This window comes from Cyprinus carpio, chromosome B15 (assembly GCF_018340385.1).
Source record: "Cyprinus carpio isolate SPL01 chromosome B15, ASM1834038v1, whole genome shotgun sequence".
In the NCBI taxonomy this organism is placed as follows: domain Eukaryota; kingdom Metazoa; phylum Chordata; class Actinopteri; order Cypriniformes; family Cyprinidae; genus Cyprinus; species Cyprinus carpio.
The window spans coordinates 14,903,801-14,923,926 of NC_056611.1; the positions used below are offsets into that span (position 1 = coordinate 14,903,801).

General features: G+C 36.7%; 1 protein-coding gene across 4 annotated transcripts; it reads left to right on the plus strand.

Moving 5' to 3' along the window:
• Nucleotides 1–623: 623 nt before the first annotated feature.
• LOC109078493 (CD166 antigen homolog A-like) lies at nt 624–20,126 on the plus strand. 4 transcript variants are annotated; one of them, XM_042739384.1, is made up of 16 exons: nt 626–837; nt 13,338–13,444; nt 13,737–13,941; nt 14,182–14,246; nt 14,454–14,541; nt 14,887–15,060; nt 15,594–15,718; nt 15,818–15,947; nt 16,027–16,139; nt 16,219–16,345; nt 16,498–16,616; nt 18,263–18,392; nt 19,271–19,303; nt 19,582–19,699; nt 19,834–19,947; nt 20,065–20,126. In XM_042739384.1, exons 1-15 carry the CDS (start codon nt 783–785, stop codon nt 19,925–19,927), a joined length of 1,683 nt encoding a protein of 560 aa, XP_042595318.1. In that variant the 5' UTR covers nt 626–782; the 3' UTR covers nt 19,928–19,947; nt 20,065–20,126. The 4 variants fall into 4 exon arrangements, with proteins under 4 accessions (XP_042595319.1, XP_042595318.1, XP_042595321.1 ...); XM_042739386.1 differs by having other exon boundaries at nt 629–837; nt 19,585–19,699; XM_042739385.1 differs by lacking the exon at nt 20,065–20,126 and having other exon boundaries at nt 624–837; nt 19,834–19,948.

The window sequence follows — 20,126 nt, forward strand, 5'->3', positions numbered from 1 at the left end:
ATATATATATATATATAAAAAGATTTTTTTAAAAACTTCAATAATTGTTTTCAGAACTTATTAGGATCTTCAGCAAAACATTTCGTTAACAGCTGGATACTGGACTGTTTTAACAAATAAAACCAATAGTAGCTATACTCAGGTGTTGCTTAAAAATCCTTAGACTAATGGTTTTCAACCAATCTAACTCCAAGGTTTCCATTCTTTGAGCCAATATTCAAATTTTTACAGTCAGTTTGAAAAATTGCTGGGTGTGGTAAGAAAATTGCAGTTGGATGGCAAATCACGTTTACATGTTTTAGGTCAACATTTTGGCCAATTATACTGCGATTTTAGTGTTTTAATTAGGTTAAATAATTCTATATAATGTTGCAGCCACCTTGTAAGTTTTTCACCTTGTAAGACTAAGCATTTAGTACCTAACCCTAACTCTTCATATGAAAGCCATGTTGTCTTCCAGGACATCCAAATCAAATATTACGAAAACGATACTGTAAAGTAGAACCGCAGAAGATCATAGATAAGATAAGGGATGTGTCATCAAATGTTTTCTAGTAGGTTAAATTAGTTTAGATATTACACAGGGCAGGGGAGGAGCTTGAAGACAGACCTATAACCGCCCTCCAGGGCTTCAACAAATGTAACACGTGGGGAACAACCTAAAAAGTTTTAATTTACTGACGCATGCTGCGTGTGTTGCGCTTTCTAGAACAATATCCAGCAAGGACGTGCTAACGCAAGGATTTTATTTCTCGAGCTTGAGAGACCCAGACTGCCGAAAGATGCACCGGATCGCCCTTTTAACGTGTCTGCTCACTGTATCACTGATGAATCAAGGTAACAGAAAATTCATTTTCGATTTTTTTTTTTTCATTTGAATTTTAGAACTTTCGTTATTTTAGAACGTATCTTCTGACATTTACAGTGAGGTGGACCAATGAAAGAACCGAGCAGTGTTACTTATATGATCTGAGAATGATCAAACATGTTAAGAAATTATATATCAAGTCTTTTAAAGGGAAAACGCGCGCCACAGTTTCACTCGGAATTCTTCCCAAAGCCTTTAATTTGATGCAGTTATAATATGCTATCTTTATTAGAAACAAAATATCAATTAACGAAGGGTTTTCTCTGTATAAAAGTAACATTTATTTCTAGAAACGCTCTCTTTGTCCCCGCCCCCTTTCTTTTTACTACCTTTTGCTTGCACCTGTTTCGCTAGTGAACAAAAAAAATATATTATGCTGTAGGCTACATGTTTTACCCTTGATACTTTTGCTGTTAAAATTAATTAATAATAGTTTTGAGCCTGTATCTTCGTGCTTCTTTGTATATTCAGGTAATGAAATAAAGGACACAAAAGCCCGGCTGGTAAACATCTGTTATTGTAAGGCACCAGCCAGTCTGTCAATACGACTTTAAAGAGACTCATTCACCTTTTGGGCCGGAAGACCAAAAGCGTAATGATAGTGTGATGTGCTGAAAGATTGTTGGGTTGAGGGTCAAACTTAAACGTGTTGTGATTTGTGACCGTCTTGTCTTGTCCTTAGCTGTGAGAAACAAAGAGTGTACTTCTTTAAACTAGTAGTGGTCTAGTTCGATTTTACTAATTAAAATTAAAAAGTTAAAAATATTAAATATTGAAACGTTTTATTACTGTTCAATGCAATGCAACTAGTTTACTATCGTTCTAATGATTTAAAAATTTACATATAATGGTTATCCTGTGATTTGTAACATTCTAAGCAGATGATGTTGTTTAATTTACGCCTGTAACTGTTTGTCTTCTAAATTGGCTTAAGAGCCAAACTCAGTTTACAGCTAGTAGTTTAGTGCGGCATCTGTTTTTTGTTCTCTCTCCACCCCTCCCCCAAAACACACCATCTGCAATGTCACACCCAGTATTACTAGTTTAGCTGGTGGGTTTCTTTCAGTTTGCTGCCAAAAAAAAAATCACCCTTTGCCCCCTGAGAAATCTGCGCTTCAATTGATGACCATTGTTTTGATTATACATTTTGCTATAAATGCTGGTCTGAGTTTAGATTTATTTGTAGTGAGAAACTGTCTTCATGCAACTTTTTTTTTTTTTTTTTTTGCTTTTGTATCGCAGAAGTAATTTGCATATTTTCATTATTTTGATTGTTCCCTCCATTATAGGAAATAGGAATATGTTTGATGAGACTGAAAGTTTTACCCTAATTCATAAATCTGGCTTGTAATCATGATTGGCTAATGGTATTCCTCACTGAGTAAATTTAGATTATGTAAAGAGAATATTATTCCTGTTTTAGATATGAGACAATCTTATTCAAAGTTGAATCTTCTACTTAGATTTGCCTGTCTGGCCTGTTGTACCAACCAAATCCTTTTTATAGTCCCATTATAAAAGAAAGCAAATATAGCTCAACAAAAGACTGTTTGCTTAGATAAGAGGAACTGATTTCGATTCATATGACTCATCCATTCAGACATTTATTAATATGTTTCCCTCAGTGAAAGTACTACTGTGGAAATAGAAATACTATTGTTGTCCTCTAGCCTGTACTCTTCTCTTCTTTACCACAGAAGCACCTCTTTTTCACAGTGGCCTTCATAGGAACCAGTTTATCTGTCATCAGGCAAGACAAGAGAGCTATTGTCTGGTCTAAAGAAGGGAGACACATTGTTTTACAACAGGATAGGAGTGTGTGCTTAGCAGTGGCACTCTTGACTTGCAGAAATGCGTCCATTGAGATGCATGAAGTTCCCCATGGCTCCCCGTAACCTCCAGTGCACTTGCTTGGCTCCACCCTGCATTTCGGGACAAAAAGTCAGGTGGTTTCGCTCTTGTTATTCGGCTTCTCCAAGACCTCCTCTGGACCCCTGCTGACTATATTGTTCAGCAGGTTTTCTTTAACTAATGCATTTATGATTGCGACATCTCCCACCGACTCTTCTCCTTTTGTAATTAAATTCAGCTGTATACTCCCCATCGAGAAGCCGTTATCTCGCCCAACTCCTTTGCATGCCCTTCAGTTGAAAAAGACTTTGGGTTACCATATGAATTACTGCAGCGCATACTTCTGTTCCCATCATGCATTTCAAAAGCACCAGTGAGACTGAAGTTTTAAACTGTATGTATTGCAAGAGATGTGTGCCAACCACGTTGAGGTTGACGACGTGACTGCATTTGATTTGCAAATACTCCTGCCTCTATCTGCTTGTCTTCAACCTGAAAAATGAAAAATGTTTTGAGTTCGACTAATTTTGTTAAAGAACTTTTTTTTGTTTGCAGTGCTTTGTTTTTATAGTAGCAGCTGAGAGGAAGCATCTGTACTGTATATGTTCAATTGAAAGCTCTTAATCCCACGCTGTTTGCGCCGGGACTCAGGAAATGAAACCAGCCATTACAATAAAGCCGCCGCCTCTCCCGCCTTCTCTCCCCCCCCTTTCTCTTTCTCTTTCTTTATCTCGGGTAAGGTGAGGCCAGAGGCAGAATTCTAAATCATTTTTACTCCTGCCCCCTCACTTCTGCTGGTTTCTTCACGTGTCGCATTTCCTTCTAAAGAACCCTGTAGGCTTAACCTGAAGGATTATTGCAGTCGTATTGAGATGTTTATTTTCCATTGCACACTGCAGAAGTGCTCTGATCATCAGTGGTTTCAGCCACATGTTCCTAGTTGATTTTGTTTGCATTTCTCACCAGTGATGTTTGCTCAATCAGTTAAATGGAACCAGATCTAAATGTACCGATTAATCAGTCAACCTCTTGTTTGATTCTTTGAAAGAAGTCAGATCAAGTTGTGCTACTATTGTAAAATTCCAGAAATGTTATGAAGCGCCCAGAGGAGAACAAGCACAGGTTTTCAGAGCTGCTTCAAACAAGCAGACAAGGGTGCTATGTTGAGCAGCAGAAGAATGCAGGTCAAAGAACGTTTTAAATTAAACCATGTCATATATGTGACTTTGTGGTAAGTCACATTGTGGGTCTCGTTTTGTCTCCCTTAGCTGGACGCTTTGACAGTAGGTCTTTTTCAGCAACAAGAATAACCTCAAAGTTCATACCTCACATGCAAACATCCTGTGCATTGAGTTGTTTATTTAAGTCTCTTTAGATTCTGTCACCAGAATTTGAACATTATACAAAGACTTAAAATTAAGTAATGATAGAGATTTTGTAGATATATGTATAGCATGTAGAGGTGTGCGATATTGAAAAAAAATCTTGATGTTTTCAATAACGATAATTAGACTATATTTTGCAGAGTGTGTTATTGTGCTGATATCTGACTACCATGGACAGCTGCAGTTTTTGATATTCTTCATTCTGTGTGGTCAGTTCACATCACTGAACAGAAATGAACCTTTTCTTATGTTTAAATTGATTTTTACCTTTTATGGGCATTTTTACCTTTAAAGGGGTCATATAACATGGCTAAAAAAAACATTATTTTGTGTATTTGGTGTAATGCAATCTGTTTAGGGCTGGATGAGAATATTCTATTATTCGAATATTCGATTTGTGGGTTGGCATTCGATTTTCAATTTTGAGATTCGAATATTCTATTTTATTTTATTTTTTCTCAAACACCTGGCGTCCCCCGCGAAACGGTTCTCATTCGCCCTTGAATATGAATCGCCCATGAGTGAACATCATGATTCAGTTCATCTGGAAGAGAAGACAAAAATGCTGAAGACCTCAGCTGTGTGGGAGCACTTTAAATTGAGTGAGGACAAGTATGCGAGTATGCGATTTGAAATGGCCTACCACAACAGCACATCAAGTTTGAAAAAAAGTTCTGTAAGTAGTAAACCTATAGTATATTGTTGGTGTAAAAAAAATGAACTGCTTTTATCCAGCATGTTAATCAGTAATTTTACACATAAAAACGTGCACTTAATTTGCTTGGAAAATACTTGCGCATATGGCAGACATAAAAAACGTACAGTAGCCCAGCCTAATAATAATTTGTTTATATTAAAAGTATGTTAAAAACATATCATTAGTGCAGTGTCCTTTCTCGGAGAACATAAGCCTTCTGGCTCACGCTGTTCTGTAGTTTATTAAAAGTTTATTCATTCTGAATGTCCAAATTGCACCAAAATGTGACACTGCACTCCCTTGGGTCTGCGGCAACACACCCGCCACACGTGAAGTCGATTGGATGAACGGTTCTCAACATAATAAAAATGCAAACAGACAGGCAGACACACAGAGATTCCTTCCTTTATTACACCATGTCTACACCAGACGCTCCAGTTGTCGTTTTGCATTGCGCCGCAACAACTAAAGTCTATCTACACTGGATTGAAAATCATTTGAAATTTGTGTCTGTACGTCACAAATAGAACACAGCAGCAGTTTACTGTCAGGAATTTGTCAGCCGCACGCCACATCCAGTGTAGACAGCATAATAGGTTCTATTGTATTTTGTCGCCCCGCTCGCATCCGGTGTAGACATGATGTTAGAGAGAAGAATATGTTCAGCCCCCTTTTGATTACTACCGAAGTTTGAAGCTCAAAAAATTGTATTTGGACCAGCCCTTAATGTGTTTATGTGGTTTAAAGTAAAAAAAAAAAAAAACACATTGTTTTCCATATAATGTACATTATTGTTAGTCCTCTATGCCCCGCCTTTCTGAAACGCATCTATTTTTACAAAGCTCATCATTCCAGTGTGTTGTGATTGGCTGAAAGCCTCAAGCATGTGAGGGAAATGTTACGCCCCTTAACACTTTGATGCCATCTCCCAGCACGATGAGACAAAACCAATAAAACCCATTATAAATGAGGCATTTGTTGCATCCAGTGGGGACATAATTACTGATTATAATGACTGATACTGTGTTTTTACGCGTTGCATTACATCATGCCGCATAAACATAAAACCATGTCTGCATTTGTGATCGGAGAAACAACAAAAAACAAGCGCTACTCTACACTGCTCAAAACTCGCGTTTGAATCATCAGTGGCAAATTCTGTAAATATGAACACATACTAAAAAGACTGTGAGTCAGAACAGCCGGCATTGTAGTTTTCTCTCCCAGGTTCAGGAAACAGTCCTCCGTAAAATGCATTGCACACACGAATATTTGGGTTGAACTGTTCTGGAACAGTGTTGTAAATACAACTTAACCACTGATTTCTAGTTGTGTCCCCTTTTGAAAGGCCAAACAAAGTATTTTCGCTTTAGCAATGAACCGCACAGTGTCTTCACGACATGGCGGCGGCAGCAACAATACTACAGCGAGAATCAAAGTTACGCCGCCTTTCTTTGCATAAACATTTGTGCGGTGTTATGTGAATCTTCCCACACAGTGACGTAGACATTTGGGGGCATGTTTGAACGAGGCGTTTTAGGAGGGCGTGGACGAGCCTTAACTTTTAAATAGAATATCTCTTTGGGTTTGAGACTTTAGTCTTTGCAACTTTAGGGATCTTATCAATTCATGAACAGCTTGTAACACTCCAAAGAGAAAGGAAAACTTGAAATCACATCATATGGCCCCGTTAATCTAAATTAGACTATATTTTTGAAATATGAAGCAAAAACAGGCTGGTCTGACTTCAGTTTTGTGAAACTAAGCCCTATACTACATAAAACACATCTGAACGAAACGGCAGATGAACTGAATGAGACGCAAATTCACTCTCTGTCAGCAGGTGGTGCTTATGAATAGCAATGGCACAGTGTTTCCCGGGTTACCGCTTTAAACAAAGCAGAGCTCCTACTCCAGTTGTATCACGATTTGTTTGGCATCTCATCCGATTTGAATCATCAAATATATTTAAATCAATTTTCAACTGGCTCGCGGTTCATCGTTACATCCCTAATAATTAACTTGCTCCCCCTCTGAAACGAATTCATATTTCTGCTAATGTCACAGATTGGTGGGATGTTGGATTTCTAGATCAGAGTGTATGCAGCAAAATCGGATTAATCCTACATCTAAACTGAATCTGATAAATCCTAAATCAGAGCAGAATCTGATTGGCTAAATCTTCAATCGGAGCAGAATCTGATTAATCCTTAATCTCAGCTGAATCTGATAAAATCTTGAATCGGAGCAGAATCTGATTCAGACAGATTACAAAAGGAAAGCTGGTTGCAATTCGTGCTGAATTTAAAAACAAACACCGTTCCGTTCAAAAGTCAGTTGTTTAATGACCCCCACTATAACGTGACACGGGATACCACATGCTGATAGTAAAAAAGCCTGGTGCTATGATTGTGTTTCTTTGGAAATGTTTCCTTTTCTCTGCACTTCAGTCTCTTTCCCATAATCCTTTGACATCATAACTTTGAAGTTGGCTTTAGAAAAGAAGAATAAACTTATCTTTAGTTTTCTTTCTTTTGTGGGAACTTTGATGTCATCTGCTTTGAGCTGGCAAGCCTGCACAAGTCATAGTGAACACAACCGCACCTGTCCCAGATGTCTGTGCTCTCTGTCAACATGAGAGCCATACCTGGTGGCTTAATTAGGGTATCGTGGCTTCCACTTCCTGAGTATGCGGGTCAGTTAAAGTTATACGTTGTGGATGTGAATGTGGATGACTTTCATCTGGCGGTCTTTTCCTTGCCAGCAGCTAATAGGTTCATGTCCTCTCTAATATACAAGAGAAAATAAATACTCCTCTGGTAGTTCAACAAATACCATTATTCGATTCAAGTAATGGTTTAAAATGTCACTTTTATTAAGTTCCTTCAAAGTCTGCAGCATATAAATTGCATTTAAGCTCTTTTCTAGGTAGTTCTCTGCAGATGTAGGGCCCTAGGCTGTAGGGATCATGAAGCAGGAGATGGTTAAGGGCCATCGTGACCTTTTTTACAGACCTGGCCAGTCCCTGAACTACACCGGAATGTGAAACAGATCTGCTCTTTTGTATCACAGCATCACAGTGGAGAAAAAAAAAGAGAGAACCGGCTCATTAGTAGTGACATACTATCATATCAGAGATTTTTAAACCAAACATAATTCATGAGTTAATCACTCAGATAGAAAAGGCCTTGAGCTCGTACTCCCTAAGTTCTGTCTATTTTTTGTTGTTTCGCTTCCTGCAGAGGGGAATTAACCATTGCATGGCACACACCCTCCAGCCGTGCTTTCTAAAATCAATATTTGCTCTGCTTTTGTTTACACAGCCAAAGGTGGTCTGTATACGGGCTGAATTGTTACGGGCCCTCTAACAACGTGGGAGGCGGCCCTTTCAGAGCCCAGCCCGGAGAAAGAGCTTATTTAACTCAATACAAGCTCGCTGACCTCTGTGTTTTGGCACCAAATTTGATTGGTATCTCAGTGGCTGCAAGCAAACGCTGATGTTATGAACACAAGGGGCCCTGCAGGATCCTGTGGAATGCAAATGCCTGGAGCCCCGAGGCATCTGGGAGCAGGGAGACTGGTTTTGGAAGAGATAAAGGCACGGTCTCTGTCTATGTAAAAATACGAGCCACCTCACTGACTTGTAAAATGCTTTTGAGAATATATGTTCAACAGAACGACTTTCATGTTAGGAATGTTGTTAATCAAGGGCCACATGAAGCTTCTGAGTCTAATTGCTTGAACATAAATTGGGAAGATCTAAAGTCAAGACTCTTTGACTGCCACAACATGGTCATTAGTTTTACATTTAAAAGTGTCTGTTAATTTTACACAGTGTATCATGCATATCTAACTACGTTTATGCCTTGGTTAACTGATAACCTAGATTACCTTAACAACTTCCTGCAATAGTTTTGACCTAAATTTCTTAATTGTTACAAGGTTGTAACTCATAACATGCATTATGCAATCAAGTCAATGATGTGACACTTTCTTATTTGTGCCATCTAATAATTTATTCAAAAATACATGAATGCAGTTCACATATACATAAGTAGGGATGCACGATAAATATTGGCACGATATTTAATGCGCATCTCGTCATTAAAGCCGGTTCTGTAATCAGTGGTAAATCTCTACACGTGCGTGCTTTCACGTGGAGCAGCAATTACTACACAGAGCTTTTGTTCACTGACAAGCTGCACAAAACATGCACAAAATATGATCGTGGTTTTGCGCAGCTTGTTAGTGAACAACGCCTCTTTGTAGTAAATGCTGCTCCACGTGAAAGCACGCACGTGTAGAGATTTACTGCTGATTACAGAACCGGCTTTAATGACGAGATGCACATTAAATATCGTGCCGATAAGCATGTTTTAATATTTAAATTAAAATTCATTTAAACAATTTTGGGGGCATAAAGTTAAAATGTTTTGATGTCATAATTTGTTGTAATTAGTAGTATAATTAAAGGAGTTTAACTTTTTTGGAGAAAATATTAAACCGATTACTGATTAATAACTGAAAAATATTATTTAAAGTCATGTGGTCTAACCAATATGCCGAATTGAGGAGAAAAAACAACAACAACATGAAATCATATCAGATAATTGAGCTTTTTTTATGAGAAGCTAAGGTTAATTCTTTCTGATTGTAAAATGTCATGTGGTGCAACTTTGTATAAACCCAATGATATTTATAAATCAATAATTTCAGATTTTAAATAATGCTTTTACTTTTAAAATAGATTTTAAAAGTTAAAAAATTGATTTAATTATGTGCCTTCACATGTATTCAAGGACTCTAGAAAAGGATAGTATTTTTACTTAATGGTTACACCACATGACATTTTGGAGTGTTTTTTTTTTTTTTTTTTTTTTTGGAAACCAACATGAATACAAAAAATATATTTTTAAGAACTTTGCATATTTAAAATATTTTTCTTATAGACTTACATTCTGCAGCAGCAGCAGAATGAACAGTCTGTCATAACCTTCAGCTAGTAAATTGATTTTGGGGTTAATGGACCTCCACGGAAGCTGCTTGACTGTATTTTGTTAATAGTTCTCTATTTAGTTTAATAGCTGCTCACGAATAGGGGTCCGTCGGTGAATCTTCTGGGTCAGTATTGAATCTGCTATGATCTGCTGTCAGACACCGACATTCTTTAAGGTCCCCGGGGGCCCCTGCAATCAAATACATAATTTAGAACTTAATGGATGTGATTTCTGAGTGCACTTATCACTTATGAGTCCAACCTGCTTGATGAGTTTTGTTTTGAGAGCAATTTCAGGCCCATCGCAGACTTAATTTATGGCATTTTCAAGGAAGCCTAATGGCGCTTGCATGTTGGAGTGAGTAAAGGAGGACATTTGGTGTAATAAGGGAGGCTCCAAATCAATTCCTGGGATGTCTCTCTTTCCGGGATATTCACCATGATGGTGGACTGTCCTTATCGGACACAGTCACTTAACTGACTCATCCTCAGGTTAATGGTTTGCGAACATCCTCTCAGCATGTGAGAGCCATTTTGAAGCTAGGTTCATATGTCTGAAGCCACTATTTAATTTGTTGCAGTTTAATATGTTTTCCTCTTTATAAATTGTTTACATCTAACTATTGTTTATTTATTGTTATTGAATAGATTTTTCCTTAAAAGTTTACATTTTCAGCAGAACAATCTCAATTTCAGATTCACATTTATTTTGATATTTAAATTTTTTAACATTAAAATTCTAAAACTTTTACAGGTTTAAATTAGATTTTAGTTTCTCTATTGTCAGTGTGGTGGTCTCAGCCCAACAAAAGACCGTCAGCACGGTTTCACTTCAGAGCATTGCACTCAAGAGTGTGAAAACACTTAAAAGCCCTGTAGTCCATATGCTTTCAGCAAATGATCTAGTACCACGCCGCAGGGCAGGCTGTAGGACATGATGTTTCCCATCAAGAGTGTTTGCAGCAGAGTTTTAACAACAGGTGCATGAAGAAGCTTCTGCAGCAGCACCTGTTCATGAAACAGAGAGAAGAGGCATGAGGGGGTTGGGAGGGTCAGAGTCATTTGTTTACTTCACCTGGTGCTGGTTTTGAAGCTCTGAGGGCTCTCTGACACTCGATCCTTTTCTCTTTTAGTATGTCAGCCAGCATCCATTTACTTTTTTGCTACTACTAATGCTCCAGTATCACCAGCAAGACAACATGTTATAAATCATGTGAAAAACAGACAGCTGCTAGACAGAAATCATATGGGGTAGATCGTCCAGTTGGGTCCAGATATATTCTATTACATTAAGGAATATTTTTTTATTTTTTTATTTATTTTGTGAGGGGAAAAGAGTGGTTCAAGTGTTACCACATACAGCAGCAAAGTTTTAGTGCAAAACTATTTCAAACAGATCTATCTATTAAATGAAGGTTATTAATTTTATTTTGAATGCTTCATCCATGTCTTTTTTTTAAAAATGTTATTATTTAGTTTTCCCAAGAATTCTTGTAATAATGATCCATGTTGTTAGCATGTATGTTAACCTCCAAAATAACAGGCCAGGTGATGCGAAGAGGATTAGTACTATATCAGTTATTAGCATTCTTTGCTCTTGTATGTTTTCCTTTTTGTAAACCTGGCCAGGAACTGAGTCCAGTTTTATGACGGGTCCGTACAGGTAAAGGGCTATTAGCAGGACCACGCTTCACTGAGCAATGAGACAGAAATTTATCTTAGCATAACAATGAAGCTAATACCTGTGTGGCCACAGGCTGCAGTGAGCTTTGGCTGTAAGCACATTCTGTTCTCTCCCAGTGGGCTCATCTCACCCTTAATGAACCTGTACACTGAGAAGTGTTTTTTAGTAATGCATTTTGTTTTTCTGGACACGAGATGGAAGATTACCTATAAAGAAACACAAGTTGCTACTGATTAATTTGGGGTTTACAAACAAACTATAAAAGAGAAATTAAATTATGGTACTCTGCAGTAATGATTAAAATAATTTTTGTTAATTGAAATAAAGCTGATGTAAAATCTGGTAACTAGTGAAATCACTAAACTAAAACTGAAATAAAATTAAAGCAAAATAGTAATAAAGAATCTAATAAAAATACTTCAAAATATGATTAAATACTATAATAGTATATTAATAGTAAAATTATAACTTTTTTGAGATTTATTTTTTACTCATACAAAATGCTAGAATAGCTCTATGTGACCCTGGACCACAAAACCAGTCATAAGTCATTTTTTTTTTTAAACTTATAAAAAACTTATGAAAGCTGAATAAATAAGCTTTCCATTGATGTATGGTTTGTTAGGATATGACTATATTTGGTAGAGATGCAACTATTTGAACATCTGGAATCTGAGGGTGCAAAAAAAATCAAAATATTGAGAAAATCGCCTTTTGAAGTTGTCCAAATGAGGTTCTTAGCAATGCAGATTACTAATCAAAAATTCAGTTTTGATATTTATGGTAGGAAATTTACCCAATATCTTCATGGAACATGATCTTTATTTAATATCCTAATGATTTTTGGCATTAAAGAAAAATCGATAATTTTGACCCATACAATGGTCAAAAGGACAAATATACGTGCGACTTAAGACTGGTTTTGTGGTCCAGGGTCACTAATACTCATTGGTAGCAGTGCCAGCTAATTCTTTTGCTGCTTATGGTATATTATTTTTTTCCCCATTAAACAACAGCCACATATTTCTGTTTTTAAATCCGAAATAAGTTGATTCAGTCAAGCAATAAATTTTTTATATATATATGTTTTGGTGGAATTTTGTCGAAAGTATGTGGTTTTGTCTCAGTCTTATCTTGTACTACTATTTTCAGTTGACAGTTATCAGTCCCAACTGTTGACGTCCCTTTCTCAGAAGTGCAGTTGTGAAACAACAACCAGTTTAACTGGCTTTGGTGTTTGTCCAGAAATTGGATTCAGAGCCTTTTTCCAATTTTAAAATATTTAGTTTCAGGTGAAGGTCATGTCAAATTTACGTGTAATAAAAACCCAATGAATCATGATTGAAATAATTTTCCCATCAATTGCAATTTCATTTCTTAGCTTTGGCATCAAAAATGAGAATGGTATCTTTTTTTTCTCCCTGAAAGCACTTTTTAGATTAAATTTAGATTAAAAAAGTATGAAAGTGTTTAAGCTTCATTACCTGTCTGTATCATTAAATTGTATCACAAATACTACATTTGTTTTAGTACTGTATTTAGTGACTGTTTGTTAGTGAAGTACAGACCCTTGTCTTTTTGAACAAACATGAGTGCTTGAAATTTGAATATCAAATCAGCCAGGCAGAATTGGTGATTCAAATAAGATTAAAATATTGAGGGTCAGAATAAAAAGCTACTCCAAACACCCTCTCAAGTTTCAATCAAAAAATGTAAATGCAAAAATTAAACCTATAAAAATATGGGAATGTGCGTGTACATGTTTACTTTAGGCTTTGTCTGCTTACTATGTATCTCTACAGGATGTTTTCCCAAACACATTGTATTTACACTCATGTCTTTCATTGTGCATTTAGTGAGTGGTTTGGGAACTGTCATGGGCAAGTATGGAGACACCATTGAAATCCCATGCAACAACGGCCGTGTCGTGGAAGCAGAAGTCACATTTGTTAAATGGAAATATGTAAGTTTGAGGTTCAGTCTTTTTCTGTCATTTAAAAGTTGCGGTGTGTAATTTTTCCAGATTCTTAAAATAATAGCTACTATTTCCGAACAGGTTTCCCTAATACTACTGCCACTTCACCCACTGCTATTGTTCAGACAAACTACTCCAATTCCTAGCTAAATTTATGCTGTTGTCTAAACAGTTTTGAAAGCACTAAAGATCCACATTGTTTACATCTAAACAGGAATGTCAGCATATGAATGGTGTACTTGTACCATTCTCTGTTAAACATTCTTTTTTTGCTCACTAGGACAAAGATGGCAACATACTGGTGAAAAATCAGGATCAGAATACCACAGTTTTCAGCGATGTGAACTACAAGAACAGAGTCAGCATTAAACAAGATTTCAGCCTCGTCATCACACAAGTGGCCATGACCGATCAGAGAACCTTCACCTGCATGGTGGTGTTGAGAGAAGACATTTTAGAGTATCCTGTTCAACTGGCCGTTTACAGTGAGTATCATACACAGGAGCACTGACCAAAATGCTTTAATATTTATAAAGACAATAATTCTAATTACAGTACTTAAAAAGTACAGTATTTTTCCTGTTTAATACTGTAAAGCTGCTTTGACACAATCTGTATTGTTAAAAGCACTATATAAATAAAGATGACTGGACTGGACTTAAAAAGGATTATATTGGATGCATTTATGAACTACTGTGTCCAACAAATTTTCCTTTTGTTTTCAGATGTTCCCTCAGAACCTCAGATTACAAACCTGACGACTGTGATGGAAATCGGCAAACCAACTACGGTAGGTTGTGTAATCAATCAAGTCCACAGATTACAAAATGGTTTATTTATGGTTTATATATCACATGCATTAAAAACTCAGTTAGAACTCAAATATATTAACTTCTTGCAATCTGAACCTTATATGATGGAATGCAGTGCTTTGGAATTCCTCTTTTAATATTTGCATTAATAACCAATTTTCTCGTTCTCGTTTTTGTCTCATCAGTTGGCGCAGTGTCGTTCTGAAGGTGCCAATCCAGCTGCCAACATCACATGGTTCAGGAATAAAACACCTCTTATGACTGATGGAGCAGGTAAAGTGAAATATGGTATTCACTCAAATATTTGCCAAGATTAACTCATCCTCATTTCATTCCAAACCTATATGGCACAAAAAGGAGATCATTTGAAGACTGTTTTGAATGCTCTTTTCCATGCAATTACAGTAAATGGTAATGAAGCTTTAAAACTTCCAAAAAGATGAAAAAAGCACCATATTAATATCATAAAAGTGGTTTAGAACATGTTCCAATGATAGAAGAAAGTCATATGGGTTCGCAGCATGAGAGTTAGATTCAAATGATCAAAGAGCTTTTTATTCTTTGGTACTGTATTTTGTTTGTCTTTATTAATGTTTTTCTTTTTCTTGTTGAATACAGCCATTAAAATCACCACAAATGTGGATGTTGATAAAGCGACAGGACTGTCCACGACAACTTCTACCCTGGAGTATACAGCAGTGAAGGGAGACATTGATGCCAAGTTCACCTGTCAGGTTCAACACATCAAGTCTGCTAACATGGATTCCTCACCTCTTGTCTTCACTGTGAACTGTAAGTTCTTATACTACCTGTACAAAGCCTTTGTTTAATATTATTCCTATATGGTCCATTTTAGCAAGTTTTTAATCTTAATGCCTCCTACATTTTCTTCAATAATTCAATTCCAAACAATGTCATTGAGAGCAAATGCATTCAAAACTGAAGCGGTTAATGGTCTAATGTTTAGCATAATTCACAGGACTATTCAGAATAACTCGCTTTCAAGTAGCCATGAGAAAGAGGCCTTATCAGAATTAAACGGCTCGTTGAATTTCGTCCAAATAAGATATGTAATTTGGCCTCGCTGGAGCAGGGCGTTTAGATGTTGAATGGGGTTTTGTCTTGCCTGTGGCTGTTATAGTGAAGGTACTAGCCCCACTGCTAACTCTCAAAAGCATTTCTCACCACGAGAGCACTCTCAAAGCCTCAACTCTTGAGCTGAAGGGCCTCTTCTGGCTCATAAGGAGCTTTGCTGAAGTGCCCTTATCTGCATGGGCTCTGGCAGGGCTTGCCCTCCTTGCTTTACACATACCCTCTCTCCACAGACCCTACCGAGAAGGTCAATCTCCAAGTGGTGTCCCAGGGTCCTTTTAAGGAAGGAGACAACGTGACCCTCAAATGCACAGCAGACGGAAACCCTCCACCTTCTAGCTACAACTTCTACATTAAAGTAAGTCTCCTCTGCAACTCACTTTGCTCTCTGTTCCTTTAGCATAAGTCAGAAAATTGAAGGCTGCTTTTCTACTTAAACCACCTTTTTTATCTGTAGGGAGAGAAAAAGACTGTGGACTCCAACACATACACCTTGACCAGCGTCACTCGGGAGAACACTGGAGAATACCAATGCTCACTAGTGGACCATGAGGATATTGTGGCTTCTGTACCCATCACAGTTGAATGTAAGGAAATACTTCAGATGCAGTCTGATGTTTGACCTCTTTTGGATTGACTAACATCTCTCTTTTTCTTTCCTCAAAGATCTTGATGTGGTCTTTAGCAGCACTGGTAAAATTGTTAAGAAACTTGGTGAGAGCCTTGAGATGAATGTAGATGTTAAAGCTTCAGGAGCACCACAAACTTCTTGGAAGAAGGTAGAAAATAAATGCCTCTAAAAAATAAGATGACCTTTTGTTAATTTCTGGTTATTAAAATGCTGAAACACTCTTTTAGGGCAATGCCAAGCTGAATAGTCAGCCCAAGTTTGACAAACTGATGTACTCGGACTCTGGCGTATATGAGTGTGTTGTTTCCATGGCTGGCCTCAAGAAAACACATACATTTGAATTGGTAGTTGAAGGTAAGTTTGCAGTGCTCTTCGTATGCGATTTATTAAAGTTTAACTGTTTTTACGGTTGAACACAGTCCAAAAGACCAGACCATTGTAAATCAGAACAATGCTTTGGGGAAAAGTTTCGTTTTTGATGGCTAATTGCAGAAGTGTTTTTGCAGGTTCACCAGTCATTAAGAACCTGATCAAGGAGCGTGGTGAGGGCATGACCAAGGTCCTGAAATGTGTGGCTGAAGGCTTTCCAAAACCCACAGTACAGTGGAGTGTCAATGGCTCAAATGTAAGTCTGAACAATCTTGCACGGCATTCTTATTATGAAGATTTTTCGGTGCCTGTTTTTTTTTTATGTTTTATATGCTTATCAATGCTGCATTTATTTGATTAAAAATACAAGCAAAACAGGAATTATGTGGAATATATTTTTACAATTTAAAAATGTAATTTATTCCTGGGATGCAAAGCTGAATTTTAAGCAGTCATTACCCAGTGTCATCTTTCAGAAATCTCTCAAGTATAGTGATTCAGTGCTCAAGAAACTTTTCTTAGCATCGTTGAAAACAGTTGTGCTGCTTCATATTTTTGTAGAAACTGATACAATTTTGATCAAAGTAATGCATCCTTGCTGAGTTAATTTTCCCCCCAAAATAAATAAATACCGACCACACACTTTTGAACACTAGTGTTTCTTTTGGTTGGTTGTCAAATGATGAATTTTTGACCAATTTTTGAAATCGTGATTTATATATTTTTGACATATTGGACTTGGACTATAGTTTTATCAAACAGAATAAAATGTTTTAGAATTAGTCAGATCACTTAATACACCGCAAAATACACATCACAGAATTCATCAAATCCATGCCAATGCTCATACCCGATGACTTTCTGGAGGATGAGGATTATGATGATGATGATGTCACTAGGGAGCTGGCTTGTGTTAGTTAAAGGGACTTTAAGACTAAATGGATATAAAGTGAAATTGAGGACACAGGAAAAACCTATGAAATTCTTACCAATGAAAATTATATTCTAAAGAAAGCGTGTTTTGTTTGGAAAAAATAAAGAAACACCTGGAATATTTCTTAATAAATTGTAAAAAATGTTTTCATGTTCATGAAAAAAAACAACAGGCCATTTGCCAGGTGTTCATGCTTTCAGTGAATATCACCAGGGGTCAAGGCAAGAAATGGCATTATTTTGTCAAAAAATGGAGTGGAATACTTCTTAAAATTAAGTATTTTATATATATATTAACCAAATGTATTACCAAAGGACTTTCTTTGGCTTTCTAGGTTTTTTTTTTTTTTTAACTAAAACCTGAAACTGAGCCTTCCATTAAGCTTTTCTCATAGCTTTTCTGAGCATCTGGGCTCTTTTTCAATTCACTTTCCAGGGTTTCAATAGTAAAAGAGCCTGAAAGGGTAAAACTCTTTTATATCGAACAAGCCAGCAGCACATTTGAGGTGATAAAGATGTTCTCACAGTGACAACATACATGTAGGTTGTTAAACAAAGCAGTTCTAGTACCCTTATCATTAAGCACTAGGATGAGGTCACTATTCAAATAAATAAGATGACTAGTGTGCCTGAATGGGTGTGTACAGAGGAAGCTATTAAAAATGATGAGGCTTTTACATACTTCCTGTATCATGTAGCTTTGTATTGGTGCAAATTGAGCTGTCAGTGGACTCATCAGATCTCAGGAGCGCATTACCTCATTGCCTGTGTCTCTTTGTTTAAGCACATGCCTCGTAAAAGAGAATCTACTTGTGCACAGAGCAATAGCGCTCTCTAGTGGTGCTTATGATCCTTCACAAAAAAAGCTTGTACTCAGTATATCGTTTTGCCATATTATAATAGCCATGAATACAGTGGTCATGTTGAAGTCTGATGTCATTTAATGGATGTTTCATGCTGTAATTGTAGGCTGAGAGTGTTTCTGAGCATGGCAAAGTCACATACAGCCTCACTATCGTTCCAAATGGCAATCTTTCTGTGTCCTGCACAGTCTCTAATGTCTTGGGCTTTGACATTAAGAGCATTAATGTGTCCGCACGTAAGTGTAACTTCTTTCCACTCTCTTATCTGACTTCTAAACCCTTGTGCATCACAGGATTTCTCTGTAAAGTTGTTTAGAAGTTAATAACAAAACTGTTAAAGAACAAAATATTTGTAATTGCAAATATGCGTAGCATCTGAAAAGACTAAATCTGTTATTTATTAAATTCAAGTCCATCCCACAAAAATGTTTATTTGTTTTAAACTTTACTTTTCATCAAAAATAATAATGTTAACACTTTACAATAAGGTCCTGTTAGTTCATGCATTAACTAAAATGAACCAACAATGACTCATTGTTTTGTAAAAGTATTTACTGGTCTTTGTTTATGATTGTTAATAAAAATACTGTTCATTGTTAATGTTAGCACACATACATTAAATGTAAAATAATAATAAAAAAACAGATAGTTTTTAGAAATGTTAGTAATGTTAAAATGAACATTAAGATTAATAAATGCTTTATTTTTCATTGTTAATTCATGTTAACTGTTAAATGAAACCTATATTGTTAGTATAACAACTATAATAATACAGTAGCTTTTATGTGTTGGCCTTAAAATGTAATGTAAATTTTTCTAAGTAATATAAGTTTTGTCTAAGTGATTTGGTTGATGTTAACTTCTAACTTCTAAAAACTGTTGTATCTTTATTTGAGCTCACCTTTCCTTCTCTTCTTCTGTTCTGTTTGTCGGGATGCTGGTCTGTTCTCTGACTAACACATGCTTTCACTTTACATGACTGAAATCTTTTGGCTAACCCGGGACAAAAGTGTTTAATTATAAAACCAAGCACAACTGTAAGCCTCTGGATTCCTGTATTAACATGCATTGCTGTTTCATTTGGGGCTTAATATAATTTTATATCTGATTACAGTTGTTGATGATGACGTGACAATGGACAAACAAGGTAAGACTCTTGAGTTGTTCTCTACGATCAGGTCTGGTCTTTGCACAGCTTTGCATTACACAGGAAGAGAGCATATGCCAGAACTCCGTGCCTTTAGTCATCAATTTAATGAATGCTTTTTGAGTGTACACTAAAACAAAGGTGCTGAGATGCCCAGCATCCTGACAAAGGATAGGCCCTCAGGGTCTCATTTGCTTTTGTTTAGTTATTGAATGATTGTAGTTCTCATCCAGTTGTCCATGCCCTATTCTGAATGTTTCATTTCTGTGTTTCTTAAGCAGATCAGAAAGATGAGAAAAGTGACCAGACGATACTGGCTGTTGGCATAGTTTTTGGTCTGATGCTGGCGGTTCTCGCGATAGGACTGGCCTACTGGCTGTATATGAAGAAATTCAGGTACGACGTAATATCCACTTCTCATTAAACAGTGAAGATGTTAGCATTCATCACGTTTTGCACATTTGCACTATGCTTATGTAATTCAGATTTGTTCAGAGTTGAATATTATGTAACACTTAATCTGGATGTAGGCAAGGATCCTGGAAAACTGGAGAAAAGGAAGATGGATCTACAGAAGAGAGTAAGAAGCTGGAGGAGAATCAAAGCCAAAAAGCTGACGTGTAAAGTCACAGGAGCCAATCAGGGTGAGTCAAGATTTCTGAAACCAGCTGAATTCATGTGAATTGGATTATATATACATTTTTATAGACTTAAATGTTTTTATATTTATTAAGGACTGTATGTATCTTGTCTTTCCTTAGGATGCAATTGAATGCAATCCCTTTTTCCACAAGAGAAGGAGTGAAAAATTGGGGAAATCTGT

Excerpts from the sequence above, each read along its gene's own strand:
- LOC109078493 (XM_042739385.1), top strand. The coding sequence starts at position 783 with ATGCACCGGATCGCCCTTTTAACGTGTCTGCTCACTGTATCACTGATG. Across the intron at positions 13,942-14,181 it reads TGTTCAACTGGCCGTTTACA|ATGTTCCCTCAGAACCTCAG; the intron begins GTGAGTATCATA and ends TTTTGTTTTCAG. Across the intron at positions 15,719-15,817 it reads GCTACAACTTCTACATTAAA|GGAGAGAAAAAGACTGTGGA; the intron begins GTAAGTCTCCTC and ends TTTTATCTGTAG.